The sequence below is a fragment of the Aythya fuligula genome, chromosome 3 (assembly GCF_009819795.1).
Source record: "Aythya fuligula isolate bAytFul2 chromosome 3, bAytFul2.pri, whole genome shotgun sequence".
Classification (NCBI taxonomy): Eukaryota; Metazoa; Chordata; class Aves; order Anseriformes; family Anatidae; genus Aythya; species Aythya fuligula.
In genome coordinates, this window is record NC_045561.1 from 64,841,808 (window position 1) to 64,864,128 (window position 22,321).

General features: G+C 36.1%; 1 protein-coding gene across 7 annotated transcripts in view; it reads left to right on the plus strand.

The window, feature by feature from the left end:
• KLHL32 (kelch like family member 32) overlaps positions 1 to 22,321 on the plus strand; it is a 123,489-nt gene that overhangs the window by 67,588 nt on the left and 33,580 nt on the right. For 6 of the 7 annotated variants that reach the window (XR_004253128.1, XM_032185369.1, XM_032185371.1 and 3 more), the window contains one exon: positions 17,861 to 18,076. Coding sequence is in view for 5 of the 7 variants with exons in the window: in XM_032185369.1 (XP_032041260.1) it covers positions 17,861 to 18,076 (216 nt within the window). In the remaining 2 variants the exon portion in view is untranslated. Of the gene's footprint in view, positions 1 to 16,903; positions 16,967 to 17,860; positions 18,077 to 22,321 lie in introns of those variants that run through there. The other variant, XM_032185373.1, reaches the window with a different exon arrangement.

Below are 22,321 nucleotides of genomic sequence, written 5' to 3' on the forward strand. Positions count from 1 at the left end.
GTTAGATCAGGAACATTTTATGAACAACCAATTACATACTGAAAGAGTCTCGGTTATCATTTATGTTTCATGGTTAGACAGTTGCATATTTTCATGTTCAATGCAGCCTTGCTAGAAATAATGTTAGCTGACTGTTGTTGTACTCAATGATTTCCAGCATTTCCTATTCTCTCAGTAGCTAGCAGCAGCAAGTACAGTAAGCATGAGTGCTGATCCTGATTGCCATTAAAGTTCTTCCGACTGCTAAAAATTGCTCTTGGGATCATAAATGTTTTTGTGTCAAGAGAAGTTAAAAGTTTGATGCCAAATTTTCCATTTTATTTATTTATTTTTTAAACTGCTTTAAGTTCCCTGCTAAATGATATGCATTCTAAGTTACCTTTTAGAATCTTCATTACAGTGGATAGGACTCTCCGACAGGTATATATTTGCTTGACTGCTACTAATGTCAACCACAGCATTCGTAAAGAGGGATACTTTAAGCTAAAAAGAACAGTTTAGATGAATGATAAAATGAACCTGAAAAAACTGCACAGCAGCAGTCGGAATCTTCTTGAAGCCTGTCCCTCTGTGCAGTGTGCTCTGGATTCTTGTATACAAAAGTAGACAGTGAGCAGGACCAGGCCTGGAATGCATAAATTAGATTGATTTAATAAGCTTGCAAATGATAAAATAAGACCACCTGGAATATTTTTTGGTAATAATTGAAGCAGGCAAATGGTTTTGGGTAGGGGCATTTGAATTTTAACCTTCTACCCTAATGGTCAATCTACGCTTATAAAACAGATATGTCTTTCCAGTGCACGAGCAACTAATGATCTGGATCTTTTCTTCCACTAATTTTAAACTATTTTAATATGTTTACAGATTGAATTATATTTGCTACTGTCTTTAAAAAGAAAAAGCTACAAGTGAATCTGCTTGTGGAAAGAAAAGAGTGTGTATGATTTAGATATGTTGTGGGTACCTGAGCTTCATAACCTATTTCTTTTTCTTAAACTCAACCTCACTATTTAGAGCTGTGCTAGCAACACAATCCTAGCTTTCACTAAGATACAGTCCTTCAGAGATGAATCAATTCTTACACCAGAGATTGAGAGCATCACCTTTGTATTGCTAGAAGCCCCAGCTCAGTTGGGATTTTAGCTCCTGGATTTTTCATATAGAGCAAATTAAACTGCTGGAAAAAAAAATCTAAAGGTCATCAACAACCAAGGCTTGTGGTTTTTTTTTGTGCTTTTGTGTGTGTGTTTTTAAACTAATACTGAGTTTTTAATCTACATATATACACACAAAGAATTAGACTGGTGTTTTATAAAGCCACACAACTTCATCTAGTGGTGGAGAGAGTGACCCTCCCATACCAATAATATGAAGTAAACAGAAAAAAGGTCTTGTCTTGTTTTGTTGGTTTTCAGTGTTATGCACCCAGTTGTTGCTGTGCCACCCTGCTGTTTCTTGAAGGCGTGTGTTTTGTCAGCTGTTGTCATTGAGCTGTTGACAGTCATTAGGAAAGCTCGTGCTGAGAGCTCAAAAATAACTTGGGGGAATTCAGCTCCTCTCTCTGAACTTACATAGACACATTACAGAGATACAGGTTTACATATATAAAATGAGAATGCACTACTGAGGATTCCAACTTAGAACAGGATTCAGGAGAAAAAAAAATAAAAGTGGTATTTTTCTCCTTTTTTATGCTGATGTCAGTGAGGAAAGTAAAAATGGGCTATTTGAATCCCATTTTTTCTGTGGTCTATGTGCTGCTGTTTAGCTGTGATGTGACAGTGGACATTGTCCCCCTGGAGAGTTGGCTGATATGAGAACATAGTGCCACTGTGGTTGGGAGCCCTCCAGCTTGGGTGTGTGTGTTCTGCTTTTCCTAACAGTAATAGTTGACAAGGCTGAACTGGACATGCTGAAAGAGGTATGAGAAATGGCACTGGAGTTTTTAGGTTAACCATTGCTGCAAGATTAAAAATCCAGTTGTCTAGCTAGTTGTGTGGATGCACTTTACCAATGGCCTGCATCAGAGCACAGGAGAGGTGACAAATGGGGAGAGGCAGGTACTTCTTCCTTTTCTTAGAAATGTCTATCAGGATGACAGAGTAGCTTTGGTGTGTGTTTTAAACAATAACAAAGAACCTATATTGCTTCGCTGTTTCCCTCCCTGCCCTTCTCACATTGCTTTTCTAGCTGATGTGGCCTACTGTGTGTGACCTTCCTGTCCCTCAGCCCCTGAAAGACCCCTGCTTCTGGGAGCCTTCAAGTGGTTTTATAAAGCTGTAAAGAGAGAATGATAAATCCCAGAATGCTTAGTGTACGAAATTCTTCTCTGGTTTTATTACCATCTGATCAATACTAATGTTTTATGCTCCCCCACCCCCTGTGTCTTCAGCTTTTAATTATCCTTACCAACTGGGGCAATTTAGATGCGTGAAGCAAAAAATGGCATTATTTGTACTGGGTAGTGCAGCTACCCTTATCTGCTGGTGTCATCGGTGACATGCACAGTTATCGGTCTGGCACAAAAATTTGGTTGTAAGAGGTGAAAACCCGAAGGTTGAATTACTGTACTCCAGCTGAATGAGGCACTCCGGGCTCCTAGCAGCCAGGCGTGGGCAGCAGGTGGCAGTGTGAGTCCACAGCAGCTTGAGCAGATGAATTGGAGCTAAAATCAGAAAAAATGAAAAGAAAAATTATTTATTTTTCCTCCGTATTAGTCTTCTGACCTAATCAGTAAAAAAGTCATTATTCACACAACACTGGGCAATATGCATTGTAATTTTTAACAAATAATAGGAAACTGTTAATGTTTTCACAGGAAATACAGTTCTGTCTTGTGCAGCAATGGTCATTTATCACTACACTTTGTGAAATCACTCATTTGTTCTAATTTGAATGTAAATGACTCTAAGGTTTTACAAATAAGGTGACAGACTCACATAAATGTAATTGCAGGGTTCATCTCTCTCTTTTTATATATCACTCATTAAGTTATGAATTAAATACATCGTATTAAACCAGGGGCATGTCCAATGATGATATTGTAATGGCAAATTACTCTATGCTATTAGAGGTGTATTTTTTATTCATGGACATTAATTTGTCATTAAGCGGCATTAGTTTAGCACTTTTATGTGGAAGACGTGACCTGAAAGAGGAGACTTACTGCTCTAATGTGAAAGAACGGGAATACAGGCACCAGACAGACAGCCTTTTCTATTTTTTTTTTTTAAACCTCCTGTAAAGAAGCAGAGGGATGTTTTATTTAAGTTTGCCTTTATCTAAAACAATTTGAGTTGTGTTAAGCCATTTTAGCAAAGGTATTTTGGAAAAATGACAGTGCTTTGGTTATGAAGTATTTACCAATATGGGAAAAAATAGAATGCTAAGTACAAAGTGATGATTATAAATCATTTGTAACCTATGAACCCAAAAAGAGCATTGGGCTTGACGTGAGTTACAGACTGATTTTTATCTCAGAAGTAGTACTGTGTTAGATAGTTGATTATCCACCCTTTCTTTTCTCTGACTTAGTCAAAATAGAACTGCTTTTTTTTTTTTTTCCTTCTTAGTTACAAAACAACTCTCTCTTATTTCCTCTATACTTCATGTTTTTAATGCTCTATTATTATTTTTAAAGGGAACAATTTCAAGTTTAAATGTTAAGCAGGAGCTGAACCTATATTAAGAAAAGGAATAACGTGAGGTATGATAGAATTTGAGAGGCATCTTGACACTTAAAGTATTAAACTGAGACTGAATGTCTCAGTCTGGTCCATCTTTAAAAGATATTAAAAAGGTATTGTAAATTTTATTTTCATTTATATTCCATTTCAACCGTCTTTCTTTCAAAGTAAAAAGTCTGAACTTGATACCAAGCAGTATAGTTGATTTTTTTCCCCCTATTTATTTTTATTTTTTTGATAGTTTAATTATTGCTGTTTGATCCACCTATCTTAACTGCTCACAACACACCCAACTGGTATGGTGCGCTAGTTAAGAATAATTTGAAATGAAAATGCCCAGATACAAAGCCCAAGGTGTTCATACATGTAAGTAGTTTCCAAAACATCAAGTTACATCTAGTTTTAACTACTTTTAAATACTATTTAAAAACTGATAGGAGAGAAACATTCTTCACTGAAACACTTCAGTTTACAGGGGAGCAAAAAGAAGCAAAGAAGTTCCATGTAAGGCTGTTGATGTTTTCCAGCAGGTCTGCTGGCAGTGGTAAACGAGACAGCATTTCAGCACATTCCATCATGTACAGTGTTTTGCTTGCACAACTGCACAGTAGTACAATTTGCTAGGGAACTAATATTTTGCTTCAGAATTATAATCTAGACTAATTCTTTTTAAAAGAAAAAAAAAATCTATTTCTGTCTAATGGGGTAGTAAACAGGTCTTGAACCCAGAATGAATGTAAATGTATACATACTGTCTTCTGGAGTCTTCAACCAATGTGTAATGAGAGCTCTGAAACTTGTAAGTTCTCCTTGTTCACCTCACCAACTCTAAAAATTAATGATAGAAACTTAAAGATTAGTGGTATGAAAAACTTTATTAGCCATTACTAATGTCCTGCAAGTGTGCTATTCCAAACTGAAAAATGTTTCTAACTTCATTCACCTGTTCTCCTATGTAATCTATTCTAAACATCTGTTTATTAATTTGGAGGAAGTTGTTGCTAAATTTCCCATCTGTTTCACCACAGTCTATCATAACTTGAGATTTGTACCAGAGAGTGTGTGTAACTACATAGGTAGTGTTGGATCTTGAATTGAGTAAACTGAGACTTTATTTGCAGTTCAGGGGGAATTGAGATGGTATCGCATAATATTGTCTCTACTATAATTTTTATAGTAGTGGTTGTGTTCTCCAGATTAGAGGGGTAGTAGTATGTTGGTTGGACTTTCCTCATAAACACTTTAACTTCTGTTGTGAAAATTTCCAAAGCTCCTCAAAGGAGTTTTGTTTGTTTTTTTGTTTGTTTGTTTGTTTTTGTTGGTTTTCTAAATTCCATTTCAGAATTCTCTTTGTTTACCATAAGCCATATCTGTTCTAAGGGAAAGTGTTGTGGTAACTACAGACAGATCTAGTCCCCTAAAAGCATCAGGACTAGAATTCTCGTTGGCTTGAAATGGCATGTTGTAGATAAGGAGAAAGCTAGGGGAAAAGGCCCAATGTTTTATATACATAAGAAAAAAAAAATAAAGGTAAAATTATCATTGGCTTAAATATGTCACCATTAAATGCTTCAAAATCAGTGTTTATATGTGTTTGCATTTTGTTTTTGCTTGGCTCACGGTGTTTCTACTCATTTTACATCTTTATGGGGAATTGAAATATTCAGAAAAGGAAACAAACAAACAAATCCATAAAACAACATCAGGAATATGTAGTCTCTGATAACCTGTTTTTAGAATTTTGCTTCTAGAGGTGGTTGAATTCTGTGAAATTTTGATATTTCAGAAAAATTTCTCATTAAAACTTGAATTTGAAAATGATTATTTTTTAATTAATATTGTACGGAATAATCATTGATTTATTTATTTTTCCACTGAGTTTTACTCCATTTTTATTAACTGTTATTGTGAGCCTAGTTACTCCAAAAACATTTTATTTCTGCAGCTAATGTATGGCCATCCTCTAAATGCCTTTCCAGTTTTTTTTTGTTGAAGGGTGTCTGTGGCTTCACTTCTTCCTCGTAGTGTTTGAGGAGGGATATAGAAGAGGACACGTCATATACTTCTGAATTTTGAGATATTGGCAAGCACATATAGCTGTGAACACTTGGAGTTTGGCTCTACAATGATCCATTCTGCTTATAAAGGTGGTGGCTTCATGGTGACATATTTAAGCCAATGATAATTTTACCTTTATTTTTTTTTTTCTTATGTATATAAAACATTAACTATTTCTCGCTTACGTATTTTTGTGGAAAAATGCCTTGGTGGTAAAGCACAGGATTCTGACTGTTACCAATTTGAGACTGGCAGGATATTTTTTTATTCTTGTTAAAAATGGCTAGAAACTGAAGAAAGAAATCTGATCTTGATCTTTGAAGGCTTATGCTTTCCTGATGCTTTGCATCTTTAGCAATGTGAACATTCATGTGTTTGTTTTGTAACCACTTGTAAATTTTTTGGTACTGATGAAGGTCAGACATAGGAACTGCCAAACATTGACTCAAGGTCCATTTTTGATGTTTGAGATTTTGATAGTCAGATTTATCATAATTTCTGACCAAGAGTGTGGTAAGTGAATCCTTGGTCAATAATGCTTACAATACAAACAAAAAAATATGAATCCTGTTAAAGTGTGGTGATTTCATTTTATTGAGCTTATTTTATTTTATTCAGTGTAGTTTCCATTTTTTTTTTTCATTCTTCTCTTCCCTCATTTGAACTTTTTTTTTTTCTTTAAATCCTGTTTCCTTTCTGATATCAGTTCTGACTATTATGTAGTAAACCTACTAACCAGCACTGCTACTAGTCATGGGAAAAAGAGAGATACTTTTTGCTGCATAAATTTAAGGACAGTGTTATAGAGAAGTTTTATTTTAATGGGACATACTGCTTATACAAGTTACAGACATTTTGCTGATACACTAAACTGCATAAATTGTTTTACAGTTGGGACAGGGGAAGAATTCTGTAACAACTATAACAACTATGTAGTAGGTTTTAGGCAATTGTAATTCTTTTTCTTTTGCATCATGGGCAATTTCTTGAACCATCCTTCTGCCCACCTTTTTCTCTGTAAGATGAAAATTGGTCTTGGTTTAGTGCTGTGAGTGCAAGATTTCTTAGTTATTTTGGGGTGGTCAGATATTGTAGGAGTACAGAGCTACCTGAACAGGTAACAGCTTTCCAATTAACATATATTCCAATACACTGTTAATGTTGCATTTTTGTCATTCAGATGCTTATGATCAGATTATTAATTGATGAGTACCGTTGTATCTTCCCGCAGCTGCAACAAGTCTCTTAAGATGCAGAGCTGCAAAATGTTTGAAATCACATGAAGGTAGTGCAAGCAGTCCTGTACTGCCTAGTACAAAGACCAGGGTAATTTTGATCCTATATCCACAAGACAAAAACAGTTTTCTGAAAATTTTGTCAGAACTTTCTAGCTTTCATGTATTGTCTCCATGTTATAAATATCTTTGCACAAGATCAAATCCTCTAGGAGTTGAGCACCTTAAATCTTACAAGGTTGGTTTTCCAGCATATATTATTTTCATACCTTTAAAATGTGGACTTCGGAACTGGGACCAATATTTGAGCAGTAGTCTTAAAACTGCTATGTGAGGCAGTAAGCATGTTGCTTTCCTTTATTGGACAGCACTCAGTGTGCATTTTATGACACAAGCCTTTTCTTCGCCACGGCACTGTGCTGAGAACTCCTGTTGCTATTTTGACAGCTTCTTGGTCCCTTCTGTATGGCCTGTAAGTGTTGTTCCAAATAGAACCTGTTATATTTTCTGTATCAGATATGTTCCTGGTTCTCAGAAATACTTTTTGTGTGCTTGCTTGCTTTTTAAAGTGATCATTTTGCCGAGGAAGCCAGACAATACTCATATTCTGTCATTCTTGTTATTTTGTGACCCCACTGCTTTTATGGAATCTTTTGCAAACTCTAATAGCAAAATTTACCATTTTCTAGTTCAATTATATGTTTAGTGGAGTTGGATCAAGAATCAATTTCTTGAGGACTTCCCTGGAAAAAGTTACAATACTTGATAAGTTACTTTGAGGTTGTCATTGAACAAGTATTTCATCCATCTAAGATATATCCTATTAAATGTATGTAATTGAAAAAAAAATAAAAGAAAAAAAAAAAAAGTAAGTATATAGATTACCTGGATGTCCTGGTGAAATCTGAATTTTGTCAATGTAGCTGATATAATGAACCACGCTTATTCTAAAGAGATAACAGATACTATTATCCAACACTTACCTGATAGGTCTTACTATTTTATTCTTTTTTTTTTTTTTTTTTTTTTTTCCTGTATTTGTGAATAGACTCCTAAATTAATTCCATCCATTATGTGACACTAGGCTGATTAATGGACAGTTCACTGACATGATCTCCAATCCCTTGCAGGTTCTCCATTTTTCCTACACTTTTTCAGTGTTTACTCTGGATTAGAGGTCTCCGTAGCTAGTTCCTTTAAAATTCTTTGTCCATTGTGGTGGTATTAAGGCATGTAATTTCTGTTCACATCTGCCTTAGTTACAGATAAAAAAACTGTGGCGAAGCAGCAGGAGCATGTGTGGGATAGATTTCTGTTTTCTTTGAAAAAAAAAAAAAAAAAAAGTAGTAGACATAAGTGCTGAATTTTTCTGCCCTTTTTGTGTCTCTTTGTGACATCATCATATACTTTTAGAAAAGGACTATGGCTTCTCGTCATAAATTCATTATGTTTATTTCACATTGTTCCATGCTTACCATATCAGTTTTGGTACTGTTTTATTGATGCTTCCACATCTCCATTTAACTCACCAGCAACAGGATCATTTAGTGACCACACACTTTGTCAGCAATATTTGAGCTTTCATGAAATACTGTAATACCCAACTTTCTCTAATACTTACTGTGTTAAATTTGCCCCATCTTATTCTGCCAATATTTACTGTATACTTGTAAAAAGCGAGTTCTTACAAGGTTTCCACAAGAGAAGCTCCCTACTGATGCCTTATTCCTTTCACACATGTCAAACGTTAGTAGAAAGCTGTGGTGATGTGATACGTATGATGCATTAGGAGCTTCTAATCTTAAATTATGACTCAATAGACTACTTTGTCTATCAAAATTATACTCAGTATTAAATTATCTTGCACTGGATTCAGTCTTTCTGCAGTTAAAGTACCGCATAGTGCCTTAAAATTCTGTGGAAGTTTTGATGCTTTGTGAGTTGTTTAGCAAATCTGTCTGAGATAGAATGTATCTGTGTTAATTAACCAGTCATTCCACATGTTTTAGACAGCTATTTCATTCTCTGGTGGGATTAGATGCCTACCTCACTTCCCTGTTCTCCATCGTTAGATGCGTTTATTAGCTTTGTAATCCTTAAGCATTCAGTGGAAGGCTGTTGTCTGGGATTCTGAAGCAGAGAGATTTTTAACTAGAGCGGTCCCTCGCTGGGTTTATTACAAAGCAAACATACACATCATTGAAATGTTCCAGAAATAAAATGTCATAAAAAGATTATGAAACAGAATTGTTTGAATCATATAGTCCTTATATGTGAACACCTCCCCTGTTCTTATTTATACCTGGAGTGTAAACGTTAGTATATTGGTAATTATTGATAATTATGGATAATAGAATATTCTGCTTATATGTCTCCTTGTGCAACATTATGAATGTTGACTTTCTTTTCTAGTTAGTGACTACCCTGCTAGTCCACCATCATCATTATTTGTTTGCACTTATGCAGGTCTATCTGAGGAATTATCATCCAGCCTTCTTGAGAAGCCATGGCTTTTCAGAATTGTAATTCTAGTAAATTCTAGTACATCTGTTGCTGAATTCCATACTGCTTCCTAGTTTTTATCTCTGGGCTCCTTGTTTGCATGTGCTCTCCTGCTCTTTCCTCTGGTCTGGGTTTTGTTCATGCATCTGCATTTGAATGTGGTAGTGTCTTTGTCCTGCCAGGGCTCCAAAACAGTTCATAGACAGCACAGTAGAAACAGACTTTCAGCTTCAGGTTTTCTAGTTTGTGTTTGGCCCACAATAGGTAATGATGCAGACAGGGTCTCAGTTAGCTCTGGGATAGATTATGGAGAGCTCAAATAGAACAGGGTGAGATTTTAGGTGCAAAGTTCAAACAAGTCATTAGTGAGCAAATCCAACTGTTTATTTTTCCAGATGCTGATGGAGGTTTTTCAGTGGCAGCAACTCCAGCGAGCTATTTCCATTGTGAATGTTTTTAATGTGGAAAAACAACAGCCTTTTCCTGTCAGTCTTATTCTTAATAATGTGTAATAAACTTTTTGAGATGTTTTCGTAAAGAGATTCATCTGGAGGCTGGAAAGGTTCAGTTTAAAAATATTCAATTTTGGCAAAATAGTAAGTTATGAGAAAAAAGGTCATTGGAAATAGCAGCTCTCAGGTACCTGAATACCTTTGTTAACAGGTCTAACAGTAATGCTAATTTTTTTTTCTCATTGGTAATGGGAGCAGGGATGAATGATAAAAATCACTTTCTAACATATTGTGTGTTAGAAATGTTTTTATTTGCATTACCACTTTACGGGAAAGTTTTCATGCTTAATATTGATTTTAAACTTATTTTGCATTTCAGAATGTTAAGGGGAATTTTTCTTGCCTATTTTTGAAAAAAAGTCTTAAAATAACTGAAATTATTTTTCCCCCAGTAAGTAACTGGTCTGTACCAGGACAATTATGAGGTCTGTTACTCACATATAGAATGAAATGAAATTGGAAGCAATTGGAAAATCATTTCTGAGCATCATTAGTGGAATCTCCTGCATTTCAGTGGCTCATATTCAATTCCCATTTGTAACATGTCAAATCATTTCTGTCCTGCCTGACAGACAGAAGGGCTGCTATTGTGTCTCACTTGAGGAGCAAGTTTACAGAGAATTTTCATGTATTAAATCACAGGATGACTTCGAGCTACTAATGTGACACCATCAAGAAAAAGGCGGCTTGAGCCTAGGATATTTCATGCAAGGTAATTTATAAAGCTAAGGAAGTATTAATGGCAGTGCACAAGTGCACTGTACATCATGAGGAATACTGTGAAGATTTTGCCCATGCAGAAGAGTAAATGAAATCTGACTGGGAGAGGTGTAGAAAGGGGCATCTAGGATGATCAGGAAGGCCTGTTTTACGTGAGGGGATTAAAGGAGCTTAGCTTTTTTAGCCTAGCAAAATGAGGGCTGAGAAGGAATATGATTGCTTTCTGTAAATACGTCAAGGGAATAAATACCTGGGGGAAGAAAGAGAGAGCTGTTAGACAAAAGATAATTTTGGCACAGGAACAAATGCATATAGACTGTCGGAGTAAATTAAGCTGGAAATGAGAAGAAAGTCTCAAAATCAGCTGAGTCTTCCTGTAGTTGTACTTGGGAGCAAGAACAAAGTCTGGTTTAAGCCGGATCTTTCTTAATTTATGATTGATGAGCTTGTTCAGTATAGTAGGGGAATTGGCTTCCACTTCTGTGTTATCATGGCCTGAAACTGAAACTGTTACTAAGCTCTACAAAAGAGCTGAAAGCAATGGTATTGCACAGTTTTGTTTTTTGTTTTGTTTTGTTTTGTTTTGTTTTATTTAGTAAGATGGTAAATATTTTTTGTAACTGCTACTTCTGTGAACTTTGGATTTCTGAAGGACAAAACTTGCTCTTTCTGGCTTGACACCCTTAGCAATAAAAAAGGGATAAGTAAGCATTAGCATACAAGATTGATGGTGGTTGATGGATTAGCCAAAGTTTACGGCTTTTATTGTTCACTGTAGTCCCTCTGAAGAGTTAACAAAAATGTAAAGTAATGAAATATTTTTGAAGATGATGTACCAATATCCTGTGACTTCTGCTAGAGTAAAGACTACAGGATTATGTCATTCCTCAGAATGTTTGAAGAGGCCAGGTTCCCATAATTTGGAAAAACTTAAATGATAAATCTACAGAAATCCTTCCTGTGGACTGTCTGAAATGGTATAAAAGAGGCAAGCAAAGGGTTAGTTAACCTTTACTTTCCATTTTGTTTCTGTATTTTTATTTGTTAAATGATACTGGTGGTTAGGATTGTTTTACCATGAATACCTTTCTAAGCAGTGAAGTTTTTCATCTGGGGAGTTTTTTTTACCAGGTACGTAAGTTTCCACACCAACATCTGCTTAGCAACGGAAAGGAACTATTGGAAACACTGCAGAACTTTACTTGTGGTTGTTCCAATGGTACCATGAAACTTTAGCTGTAGTCTTAATGTTTTGTTATTATATTTCTTTTCATTATACACACAAGAGTGTATGTAATATATAAGAAAATAATTAAGATCACTTATTCAGATGGATTGCTATTTGGAAATACCTATACTGTTTAATCACTTCAGTGAATCCTTATGAGATTCTAGAAAATGTTGACTTTTGGTTTTACTTTTGAGTGTCTGCATATTACACGTTTCACTTTGTTTTTCAAAGACTAAACACATCTCATCACCCGGGCAATCTGGGAATGTCACAGCTTTCCATTGCACTAGTGAAGGTCACAGGCCTCCTGCGTGCCTTCAAAGAGGGTGCTCACTAACACCAGTCAGCAGGATAGAAACTGAAAGCTAAGCAGATATAGGGAAGTACTGAGTGAGAACGGAGATAAGTCCTCATAGGGAGGAGGGGGAAAATAATAGGCTTGAGTTGTTTTGTTATTGCTGCTCTTGTACTTAGCTCAAGACCTACTTTGCAATAACGGCAAGGATGCAAAACAACTTTTCATGCTTTTAAGCATGAAAAGAAAACAAAAGTAAGAATTAAATAAAGTGCTGAGAAAGTGGTGATCTACCAAAAAAAAAAAAAAAGTCAATTAAAAAGTTATCCTTTACTGTGTCTATAAATACATCTACCCTCTGCACTGATCTTGTAATAAATGTAAACACCATTTTATACACTGTGAAATTCTGACCCAGCTGTTCCACTGTGGCTGGACTTCATCAAAAATGTCTTTCATGCTTGAACTGGATGGCTCTGGTGCTTAGTGCAAGAAAACTTCAAATAAGATCTAAAATGCACTTTTGAGGGATTTGTGCATATGCTTAGTATGAAATATGCCTGTTGCTGTGCTGTTGAGCATGTGTCTCATCTGTTAGGTCTTAGGTAAGTAAGGTTATGGGTAACTATGTTGATATAGAAAGAGTGAGAACCAACAAAAATGCATTTTTTTTCTCTTAAAACTGAGTTGATCCCTTTTGTTGCCATGTAAGTATATTTTTGTCACTACAGTTTTCCACTTTGTTAGTATTGCTGATCTATTTAGAGCCTGCCTTTGCTATGACTTACATCAAGGTTCTGTTGTGAACGGTGCAGCTAGTTCGTAGTATTTAACATAGTGAGAACTGGGAGGACTTGGGGTCAAGACCCTGCTGTGCTAGGTGCTGCTTGAGAGCAAACACATCCCTGTCCCAGAGACCTTACAGCTCCTTTCTTAGGAGAAGACAAAATAGTGTCACAATGCAACTCTCTCAGCTTTAGCAGCAGGGCTAGGCATTTAGTACCTTGATTTACAACAGTGTTGTAATCTAAATAGGAAGCAGGTGGAGTTACAACTGGGTATGATACTTTGGATATTAATGGCTTGGCTTGGCAGTGGAATTTCTAAAGCTGTATATACTTTTTCTGTCTTAATTATGCATTCATTAAAAGCTTTTATACCCAACAGAATAAAGTAAATATTTTTTGATCTCTGTAGTGTGCTCCCAGACTGTAGATTTGCACAGCAGGGTCTTGATAATCTGAATAAATTGTATTTCCCCAAGGAGTTTATCTTTCAAATAAGGTCATAAAGAAATGCATTCTTTCCCCTTAGTTCTCCTTGTGCTTTTTCTGCTATTTATAACATGAAGCAGAGGAATAGAGGTATATTGTACTCTACTGTGTACTTGGTTATGATTAACTCTAATTTATCAATCTGTTACTTACATCCTTTTCTGTACCTTTTGCAATGCAATTATTCTTTAAAGTATGAACGAATAAAGATGGATTTGGAAGTAATTTAAATACAGTATTTATATAATTTTCCCTGTTTGACAATTTATCGCATCTCTATATTAAAATATAACTCTGTATCAAAACACAGGCAATGTCACATCATTTATTTTGAATATCTAATATAGTCTTTCAGGTTATGTGTGTTTGGAAAACTGTGTTTTTTGTTTGTTTGTTTGCTTGTTTTTCACAAGGGTTTTAAATGGCAGCTCATTGTTAAATTGGTTCAGCATCTAGAGGCTGATGCTACTGAAACAGAAGGCCAGTAATGTAGAACAATGGAGACTCTTATTTCTGGAAGTTGGGAAGAGGAGGAAAGTATAGTAAGTGGAATGCACAGGATCAAAGACAGTTTCTCATTTTAGAAGTAGACACTGATAATTTGACCAATTTATTAAATTGATTTGACTACACTCTGAGATTTTAGAATCTGTTACTTGAAGATCTGTATATATGATCTTAGACACATTTGTTCAGTTTGCATATTTCAGTGTAACATGCATTATATCAGAAGAAAGAAGGATCACTATCTTTCCCTGATTCTCTGTGACAGTTCTGCTTGTGTTCCTATTTCATCCTTCATGTAAAAAAAAATATAGATGGCATATATTTTAAAGTTTTTATAAACGAGATTAAAAGTTACAGTAATTTACATACGACTGTTTTGTAGGTTTTTTTAAAGACCTTATGCAATGATACAGTTCCAGAAGAAAGATGTGCACAACTTTAAAATTTTGTAGCTGCTCCTTTAACACACTATAATAAAATGTATGGAAACCAGAGACTACTAGAACTCATGACAAGAAATAAATTTCCAATTTAGTATCCTATTTATTTTTTCACTTATCTAACAATTTTTAAATTCAATTAAGAGTTTAACTTTTACAAATCTATTGGTTTCAAAATCTTGGTTTCATAGGAAACCAATCAGGCTGAATTGATAGTGATTACTTTGATACTTTTTAATACTTTTTTTTTTTTTTTTTTTTTTTTTTTTTTTAAGCTGGGAGATAAGCTGTATTTTTTTTGCAACTTACATACTGCGTTTATTCTGATGTTTTTGAAAGTCTTACCAGCTATTGAGAGCTAGGTTATCTGATCTGTAGTATACATCTTGCAATCTTAGTGTGACATTTTGGCCCTCTTGTATCATCACAGAGGCAGTAATGTATAGTACTGTGTCATTTTGGTTGGAATATTGGTATGACAGTTTGGTAATTTTCATTTGTAAAAGCTAATGCACTGCTTACTACTTTTGCTGTGAAATACAAACCTGTAGATCAATTCTAACCTTGCAAAACCAGAAATAAGTGTTTCTGATTATAGGCCAAGACCAGTTTTAACAAAATATACTTGCAGTATTCATCAAGCAATAAACCACGTGTCCAGCAGCTCATTAACACATTGTGTTAGACAAAGCATCAAAAGACTGCTGAAGCCTACCAATAAAAATAAGTAAACCCCATGATAAATAAATAAGCAGACATATAATAAATAAATAAACATCTGGAGTAAATGAACACTTAAAAATAGAAATAAATAAATAATATTGTAAACAAACAGCTGATGAGAGTTTATTTATTTATCCATAGGTATCTTCAGCCTCTCCAACTATATGACAGCTTTCATCAAAAACTTCAATTGGTGTTGATTTAAGGGGTAGGGGAGCCTGAGGGATCATCAGAAATACCCAATTAAAAAAAAATATAGGTGTACTGGTATCTTTCAGATTTGAAAATGTGAAAATTTTTCAAGGAAAATTTGCATTTGTGTGTCACATTACTCTCTAAGGAAGAAAGATTTTTCTGTATTATCTCCAGTCCTCTTCTGAAGACCACCATAGGTCACCTCCATTGACCCTTAATGGAGTTTGGTTGGGCTTGTATTTTAATTGGAATGCTGCTCCCAATGCTTCATTGTTTATTTGTTTATTTTGTCCTTTCCAAATACAGCTGTTTACTACAAAAGAGCTCGATAAATATACACTGAGTTATTGTAAATTTCTTGTGGGATGTTTCGCATTCATTTAATCAAGAAGTTTTTTGAAAAAATAGTCTTCCAATGGTTGTTGCTTGTTAAATTCTGTGAGGTTTTAGGACAAGAGGTAGTGGCCTCAAGTTGTGCCAGGGGAGGTTCAGGTTGGAAATTAGGAGACATTTCTTCTCAGAAGGAGCAGTCAAACATAGGAACAGGTTGCCCAGGGAGGTGGTGGAGTCACCGTCCCTGGGGGTGTTCAAAGAAATGTTGGACGTGGTGCTTAGGGACATGGTTTAGTGGGTGATAGTGGTGGTAGGGGGATGGTTGGACCAGATGATCTTGGTGGTCTTTTCCAACCTTAATGATTCTGTGATTCACTTTGATTGTACTGCCTACTGCCTTACGTTGGTACCACCATTGTGTGGCTATCCTCGATGTGGTGTTGTGAGGAGCTGTTTGTGATCTGCAGATACTGAGTCACGGAGCAAGTGCACAGGCTGGATACTTCTCGTGTAAAATTCATTCCTTTCTTTCTGTCTGTCTGAAACTGGGGAGGATTTATCCTTACCTCCTCTATGTTAATGTGAAGAGGAGGTGACATCATAGAACTGTTCAGAATTTCTGTGGCATTGGGGATGATGGCTGTTAGTGGTTATTCTGACAACATAAAAAACTTTTCTTTGTTCTTCCAAGAAAACAACATGAAGCTCCTATGTCGCAGTTTAAGTAGGTAATGAATAGGATTTGCCTTTAATCTACGACAGTGCTAGTGGAGGTGGACCGTTCAGGTTGGGAGATAATGCAGCAAATAGGAGCCTGCGATGGAATTTGATTCAGTTTCCTCCAGTACTGACTTCTCTAAGCAGGTGAAAAAAATTCTTTCTCCACTCTCCATTGCATATGCATAAACAGCTCCACAGTCATTGGGACAGCCACCCAATTCACACGTTCGAGATGTAGCCCATAAAACCTTCCAAAAAAACCCTCTTCGCACTTTCCCATCTTCCCTGTTGCTCTGCTCTATCTGCCAGCCGTGCAGCTCATTTGACATTTACAAGATTTCTTGTCAGTTTCATTTGGTTCTGCCATCCCATCCAGCAGAGCAGCGAAAGTGAAATTGACTTAATTCAGTCTGTTTCTCTTCCCTGCTCTAGTCCCTGTGTTAACGAACCACGGAGCGAAACTGACAACAGTTCTTGTCACTTTCACACCTGGAGCTGGTCAAGGAGAAGGCTGCTGAGAGGGAGCAATGCGGTAAATTGGAAGATGAAAACCGGGATTGCGGAGGGGAGAGGAAGAGATGTGTGAGCATACAGCGAGAACAGAAAGAACGGATACATGGGCTCCCTTCCCAAACGTCCTGGGTGCTTTTCTCTAATGTGGATGAGTTATGAGGAGCCTGTGGTTTAGAGTAGCAATAGTTAGCTGTCCAGACACTAATTTCCAAGGGGGGCCAAGACAAAAACATTAACCTGTAAATATACATTACCTGTTATCAGAATGCAAAAACTTCTTTCCCTGAGTTACTGCAGCTTTTGTCTCTGCAGGCTTTCAGCTGCTAGAAGGAGGGGGAAAAAGAATTTGAGGCCAACATCCCCTATATGTTGCTGTCAGTGGGTGGAAAAAGAAAGGTCTATTTGTTCGTTGAAGATAAATGCACACAGAATAAAATGTAGCTCACAGTCTTGTATTTTGTGAGGTTTCTTGGAACTAAAAATCGTACTGCACAGGTGCTCTAGTTCGATCAGAACAGTAAATAACAAGAAACAATTGTTTTGTAACAAACTATTGTAGTTAACAAATGCATTTTTTAATCCACTTGTTAACTCCTGCGAGCTCTCGTCATACAGTGTAAATCCTGCTGGTTTATTATTTTATGTACTAAGGCATATTTCTTATAGATGCTGTATGCATATGTAACTGTAGCAGTTCCAAAATAAATGCGTAGTATCATATATATTTGCATATGCACTGTTAACATTTGCACATACATTCTGAATGAATCTGTGTTAATTAATTTCAAACTGTATTACCTTCCTTCTCCTCAGCTTCCAAAAGAACAACCTTCTTCATTATCTGAGACCTGTGTTTTTTTGTTCCTTTTTTTTTTTTTTTCTGAGATATTTTTTGTTTGCTTCACCCATTTAGGAATTAAATAGTTTTAATTACTTGGACCTGTATAAGCTTGCGGACCTCTTCAACCTCACTTTGTTGGAGAATGCAGTGGTTGACTTCTTAGTAAAACATCTCTCCGAGCTATTGAAGAATCATCCTGAAGAAGTCCTGGCACTCCCATACTGTCTCCTTCGAGAGGTTTTTAAAAGTGATAGACTCACTTCACTCAGTGAAGAACAAATCTGGCAGGTAAGGAGACTGGTGAACAAGCAGAATGTGTGATACTCTCTAAGCCATAATAATGCTCTGTTACTTTGGATCCCTGGAGCAATCTTGAGGGAGAATTAAGTGCTTGCAGAAAAGCTGTGAGTAACAACCGAGGGAAATTTCTAAATGAAATTTAAAAAGTCGTATTGTGTTAATGCAGTTAGTTTGTTCTAAAGAGAAATGTGTTTTATTGGTTAACTTGTTTTATTTGAATGTGGCCAGAGATTTTCTTCCAGATCAAAACTTTGCTAGTGGGAAGAGATGGCCAATGCATGTGACTCTGTTGTCATCTCTGATGTGGCTAGTGCCACAAATCTGATGACAAACCTGCTTCTGCAGTCTGTCCCATTCACTTCAGAGAAACTTCATTAGTCCTTGAAATTTTTTAGGCCACCGCAACGGATTTTGCCTGAATCAAACTAGAGGATCATCAAACAGACTGCTCTGCTCAGAGATGAGTGGAGGCTTCAGTAGGTTTGTGGCAAATATTTCCTTTAAAAAAAAAAAAAAAAAAGTTGGATCCGGAAAAGCACCAAATTGCTTGCCATAGAATATTAGCAAGATACAAGAATTACGTTGTAACCTCTAGTGTGGGAGGAAAAAACACCTATTACGAAAAAACGTCTAGTCTGTAAAGAGAAACACAAAAACTAAAACAAAATCTGTCCTTGGAAACATTCCCATCATATGTCTGCAAAAATTGCAGCTCGTGATATAGTGGAAGTAAATCTCTGTAACGTTTGTTACCCAAACACTTTTTTTGGTTTCCTTTTCACTGTCGTTTTACAGAAGGAAAGTATTTCAGGGTATTTCAAGGTAGAATGCAATTTTTTTGAAAGACACCTGTGCTTTCTTTTAGGAAGTGGGTTATCCTGGCCCAGCAGAGAAGACAGAGAGTCAGATGAGTGTTTCATATATTTATTTCAATCTCTGTTACTTATCTACTTATCTTTCAGATTTTTAAAGCAAATTATTTCATTTATATGCCATCGTTTTCTCAAAAGGTAAAACGTGTATTCATTTGTAGGGCACTTCATTTTCTGTGGATGAATAATGTCATGCAGGAACAAAGTGTTCTTAAAAATAAAAATGCCTAGTTAAGCTGTTCAAACCACAAAGATAGTATGCAAGTGCAACTTAACCCTTCAGTCTGATAACTGATACACCATTTCCCCAAACTTTGAGGCTAGATTATGAAGTATTTTACAAAGGTATTTTCTGCAGATAGTAATATAAAGCTAGGCTCTTTCTTGCTCTGCTCTCTAGGGGGTGTCTTTACAAGAGAACCTGCAGCACACTACCTGTGATAGGTTTTTGTTTCATTTTGTTTTGTTTTTAGGCAGGATACTCTGGAGTCCTAGCCCATATTCTGTTTATCAGAAAAGTTTTTGATGTACAAGTTCATATATGGGGCATGGCTGATTGGCCAATTTGCTTTTATCGTTGTTTTTCTACAGGTTCACTGCAGGTTCACTACCTATGTACTTGGAGATACTTTTGCTAGAAAAATTCCTACAGATAGCCATGTAGATATTATTTAATGCCAGCTCACTAATGAAAAAGTATACACAGGATCCTGTGTGCCATGCAGGCTACTGGAATAAAGTTTGGAAAGTGATTTTTTAAATCCTGTGCCATTGTCCTGTCCCGTAGAAAGAACTCAGAAATAATATTCTTAATTGTGTGCACTCCGGTTAATTAGCTTCATGAGGCAAATCTGATAAAGCCTATGTTTCTGTTGCAGGGTCATACTGGGGAGAGATACTTATAGGTAATATGCTGCTTTTTGAGTGACAACAAACTCCACACTGTCCATTTAAGTGTTATCATAATTGCCTCTCCAAAGGTTACTAATGCTGTTACGAAGAATTTTTTAAACTGGTTTTCTGCTGCAGGCAAAATGTGTGTGTGTCTTTTAATTCAGTTTGTACAACCAGGAATAAATATATATTTTATAAATATTCCAGGTCCCCAGGATGAATTAAAAGACATACATAAATATTTACCAATTTAGGCATTCAGAAGGCAATAAGAAACTGTTTTTGCTTTATCTTAGTAAATAAGTAATTCCCTCATAGTCAACCCAATAGAGGAAAATCAAATCAGACTGGCTATATTGCCTCAAGTGTAGTTAAGTTCATCATTTTTGCTAAGGTTATAGTGGTAATGCAATATACCATGGAAGAATCTAATATTCAGCCCAGGGTGAAGATTGGGTATGCCAGAGGATTAGTGTCAGGGTGCTTTATAGAAGTGAAACTTGATGGACAGGTTGGAGACAGATCTACAGAATCTCATTAAATTGCTGAATTGTTCATTACTGAGCACTCTCACTGTAATAAAGTGCTCATTGACTTTGACAAATCCCCATCCCATGTCTTAAGGAAGAACAGCAAAGCAAGAGGTGTTGGGGAAGCTAGAGGAAATTGGCACAAAGTGGGGCAGATAATAGAAAAGCTGATGGGGGATGCTACCATTTCATTTGTCTGTCTTACCTGTGACTAGTGTGGCCTCCCGCACACACACATGCATGCATGTTATGGCAATATGAGTTCACGATGTCCCCAAGGCACCTCTACTGGTAGGGCTCCCATGAAGCCCTAAGCACAAATTAAAGCTTCCCTCAATGAACCCTTGGACAGGATGTCATTGTCTGCAGAGCTCACTTATTTTCGGTAGTTTAAATTCCCTATGTCCACTGGGCAATTCAATCCTAATGCACATAAAGATTAAGGTAGTTATTTTAATGTGTCAAAGTACACAAAGTGATGATGCTTGAATGTTATTTAAACTGAAGGGACTGCACCTCATCTCCATCACATTTTGGATTTTTGTTAGACTATCAATTATGAATTGCACAATTCTAGTGAATATTGTAAAATACAACCTTGAACAAACCAGGCTTGAGAAAATTAAACACTAACATTAATGACAATTTATTAGGATGTGGATTAGTGTAACATAATGTAGTAATTACAGTATATTCTGTCAGGAGGAAAAAGGTGACTTCCAAACCAGGTTAAAGTAGACAAACTTCTTTGTTCATTCCTCTTTCTACCTCTTAAAGTCTTACGAAACTCTTTGGCCTGGTGCAGGTATCTTAGTGGAGAAAATAGACAATGAATATAATTACATATTTCTTAAAACAAATAATCAGAAAGACAACCACCAGAAACCCTCTGTAGGATGGAAAATTGGAGAAACATGTTAGCTTCAATCTAATGATTTTGATTTTTTTTTTTTTAACTAGGCTAAGCCAGTAACTATTATTATTAGGTGACAGAGAGCTTGTTTTCATGTTGATTTTTGCATTTTACTAGTGTGTCAGATTATGAGATATTGTTTGTGATTTGTCAGCTTACTTAGGTGTGAGTAAACTTAAAGCAATGACATGGAAAAAAAGTATTAAAAATAAAGGAAGAAAAATGGGAAAATCTTGAAGAAACTGGGGGAAAAAAGCAAATTCTTCAGTACTTTTTTTCCTCATCATGATCTGTGCATGCTTTTTTCACAGGAAATGGTCATGATGATGACATAAATATCTAGTTTATCATGAAGTGAAAAGTGAATCTTTTCATAATTGGCCATTGTTAAAAAGGCTCATTGGCTCTACTTTAAAGAAGCAGATGAGTTCTTTCCCTTGATAATTGGCAAGGTAACCAACCTTGTACAACAGAACTTGTTCTCAGAGGAATCTAGCAAGAAAGGGCTTCTTGCAGGAGCCAAGCGAGTAGAAAGCAAGCCCAGGGATTAAGTAATAATGAACTCACGTTAGACTTAGTTGTAATATAGTTATGTCTTATCACATTCGTGATTAAAAACTTCAGTGTCATGAGGCCTGTGTGCTCATATTTTAAAGATCAAGCTAATAGTTAGGAATATCTACTGGATCATTCAGTCTCCCAGCAGGATATTGGCAGGGGGTTGGATTAGATGATCTCCAGGGGTCCCTTCCAACCTCAGCCATTCTGTGAATGGTCAGATGACACTTTATTAAACACTGCACTTGATCCAAGGTGATCTCTTGATCTCTAAGCAAAGAGTCTTAACATGAGATAAGTATAAATTAGGTTCTTCTTCCCCTGCTGTTGGTTAACTAAGTTGAAAGAGATATATTTTTAAACAGCTAACTTTAAAAATAGATCAATTTTAGTGTTCTTCAATGCTTCCGATGTTAGAATAAGGAAGTTTGGGGTGGGCAGAAAAAACTCCACAAGTAGTTTATTC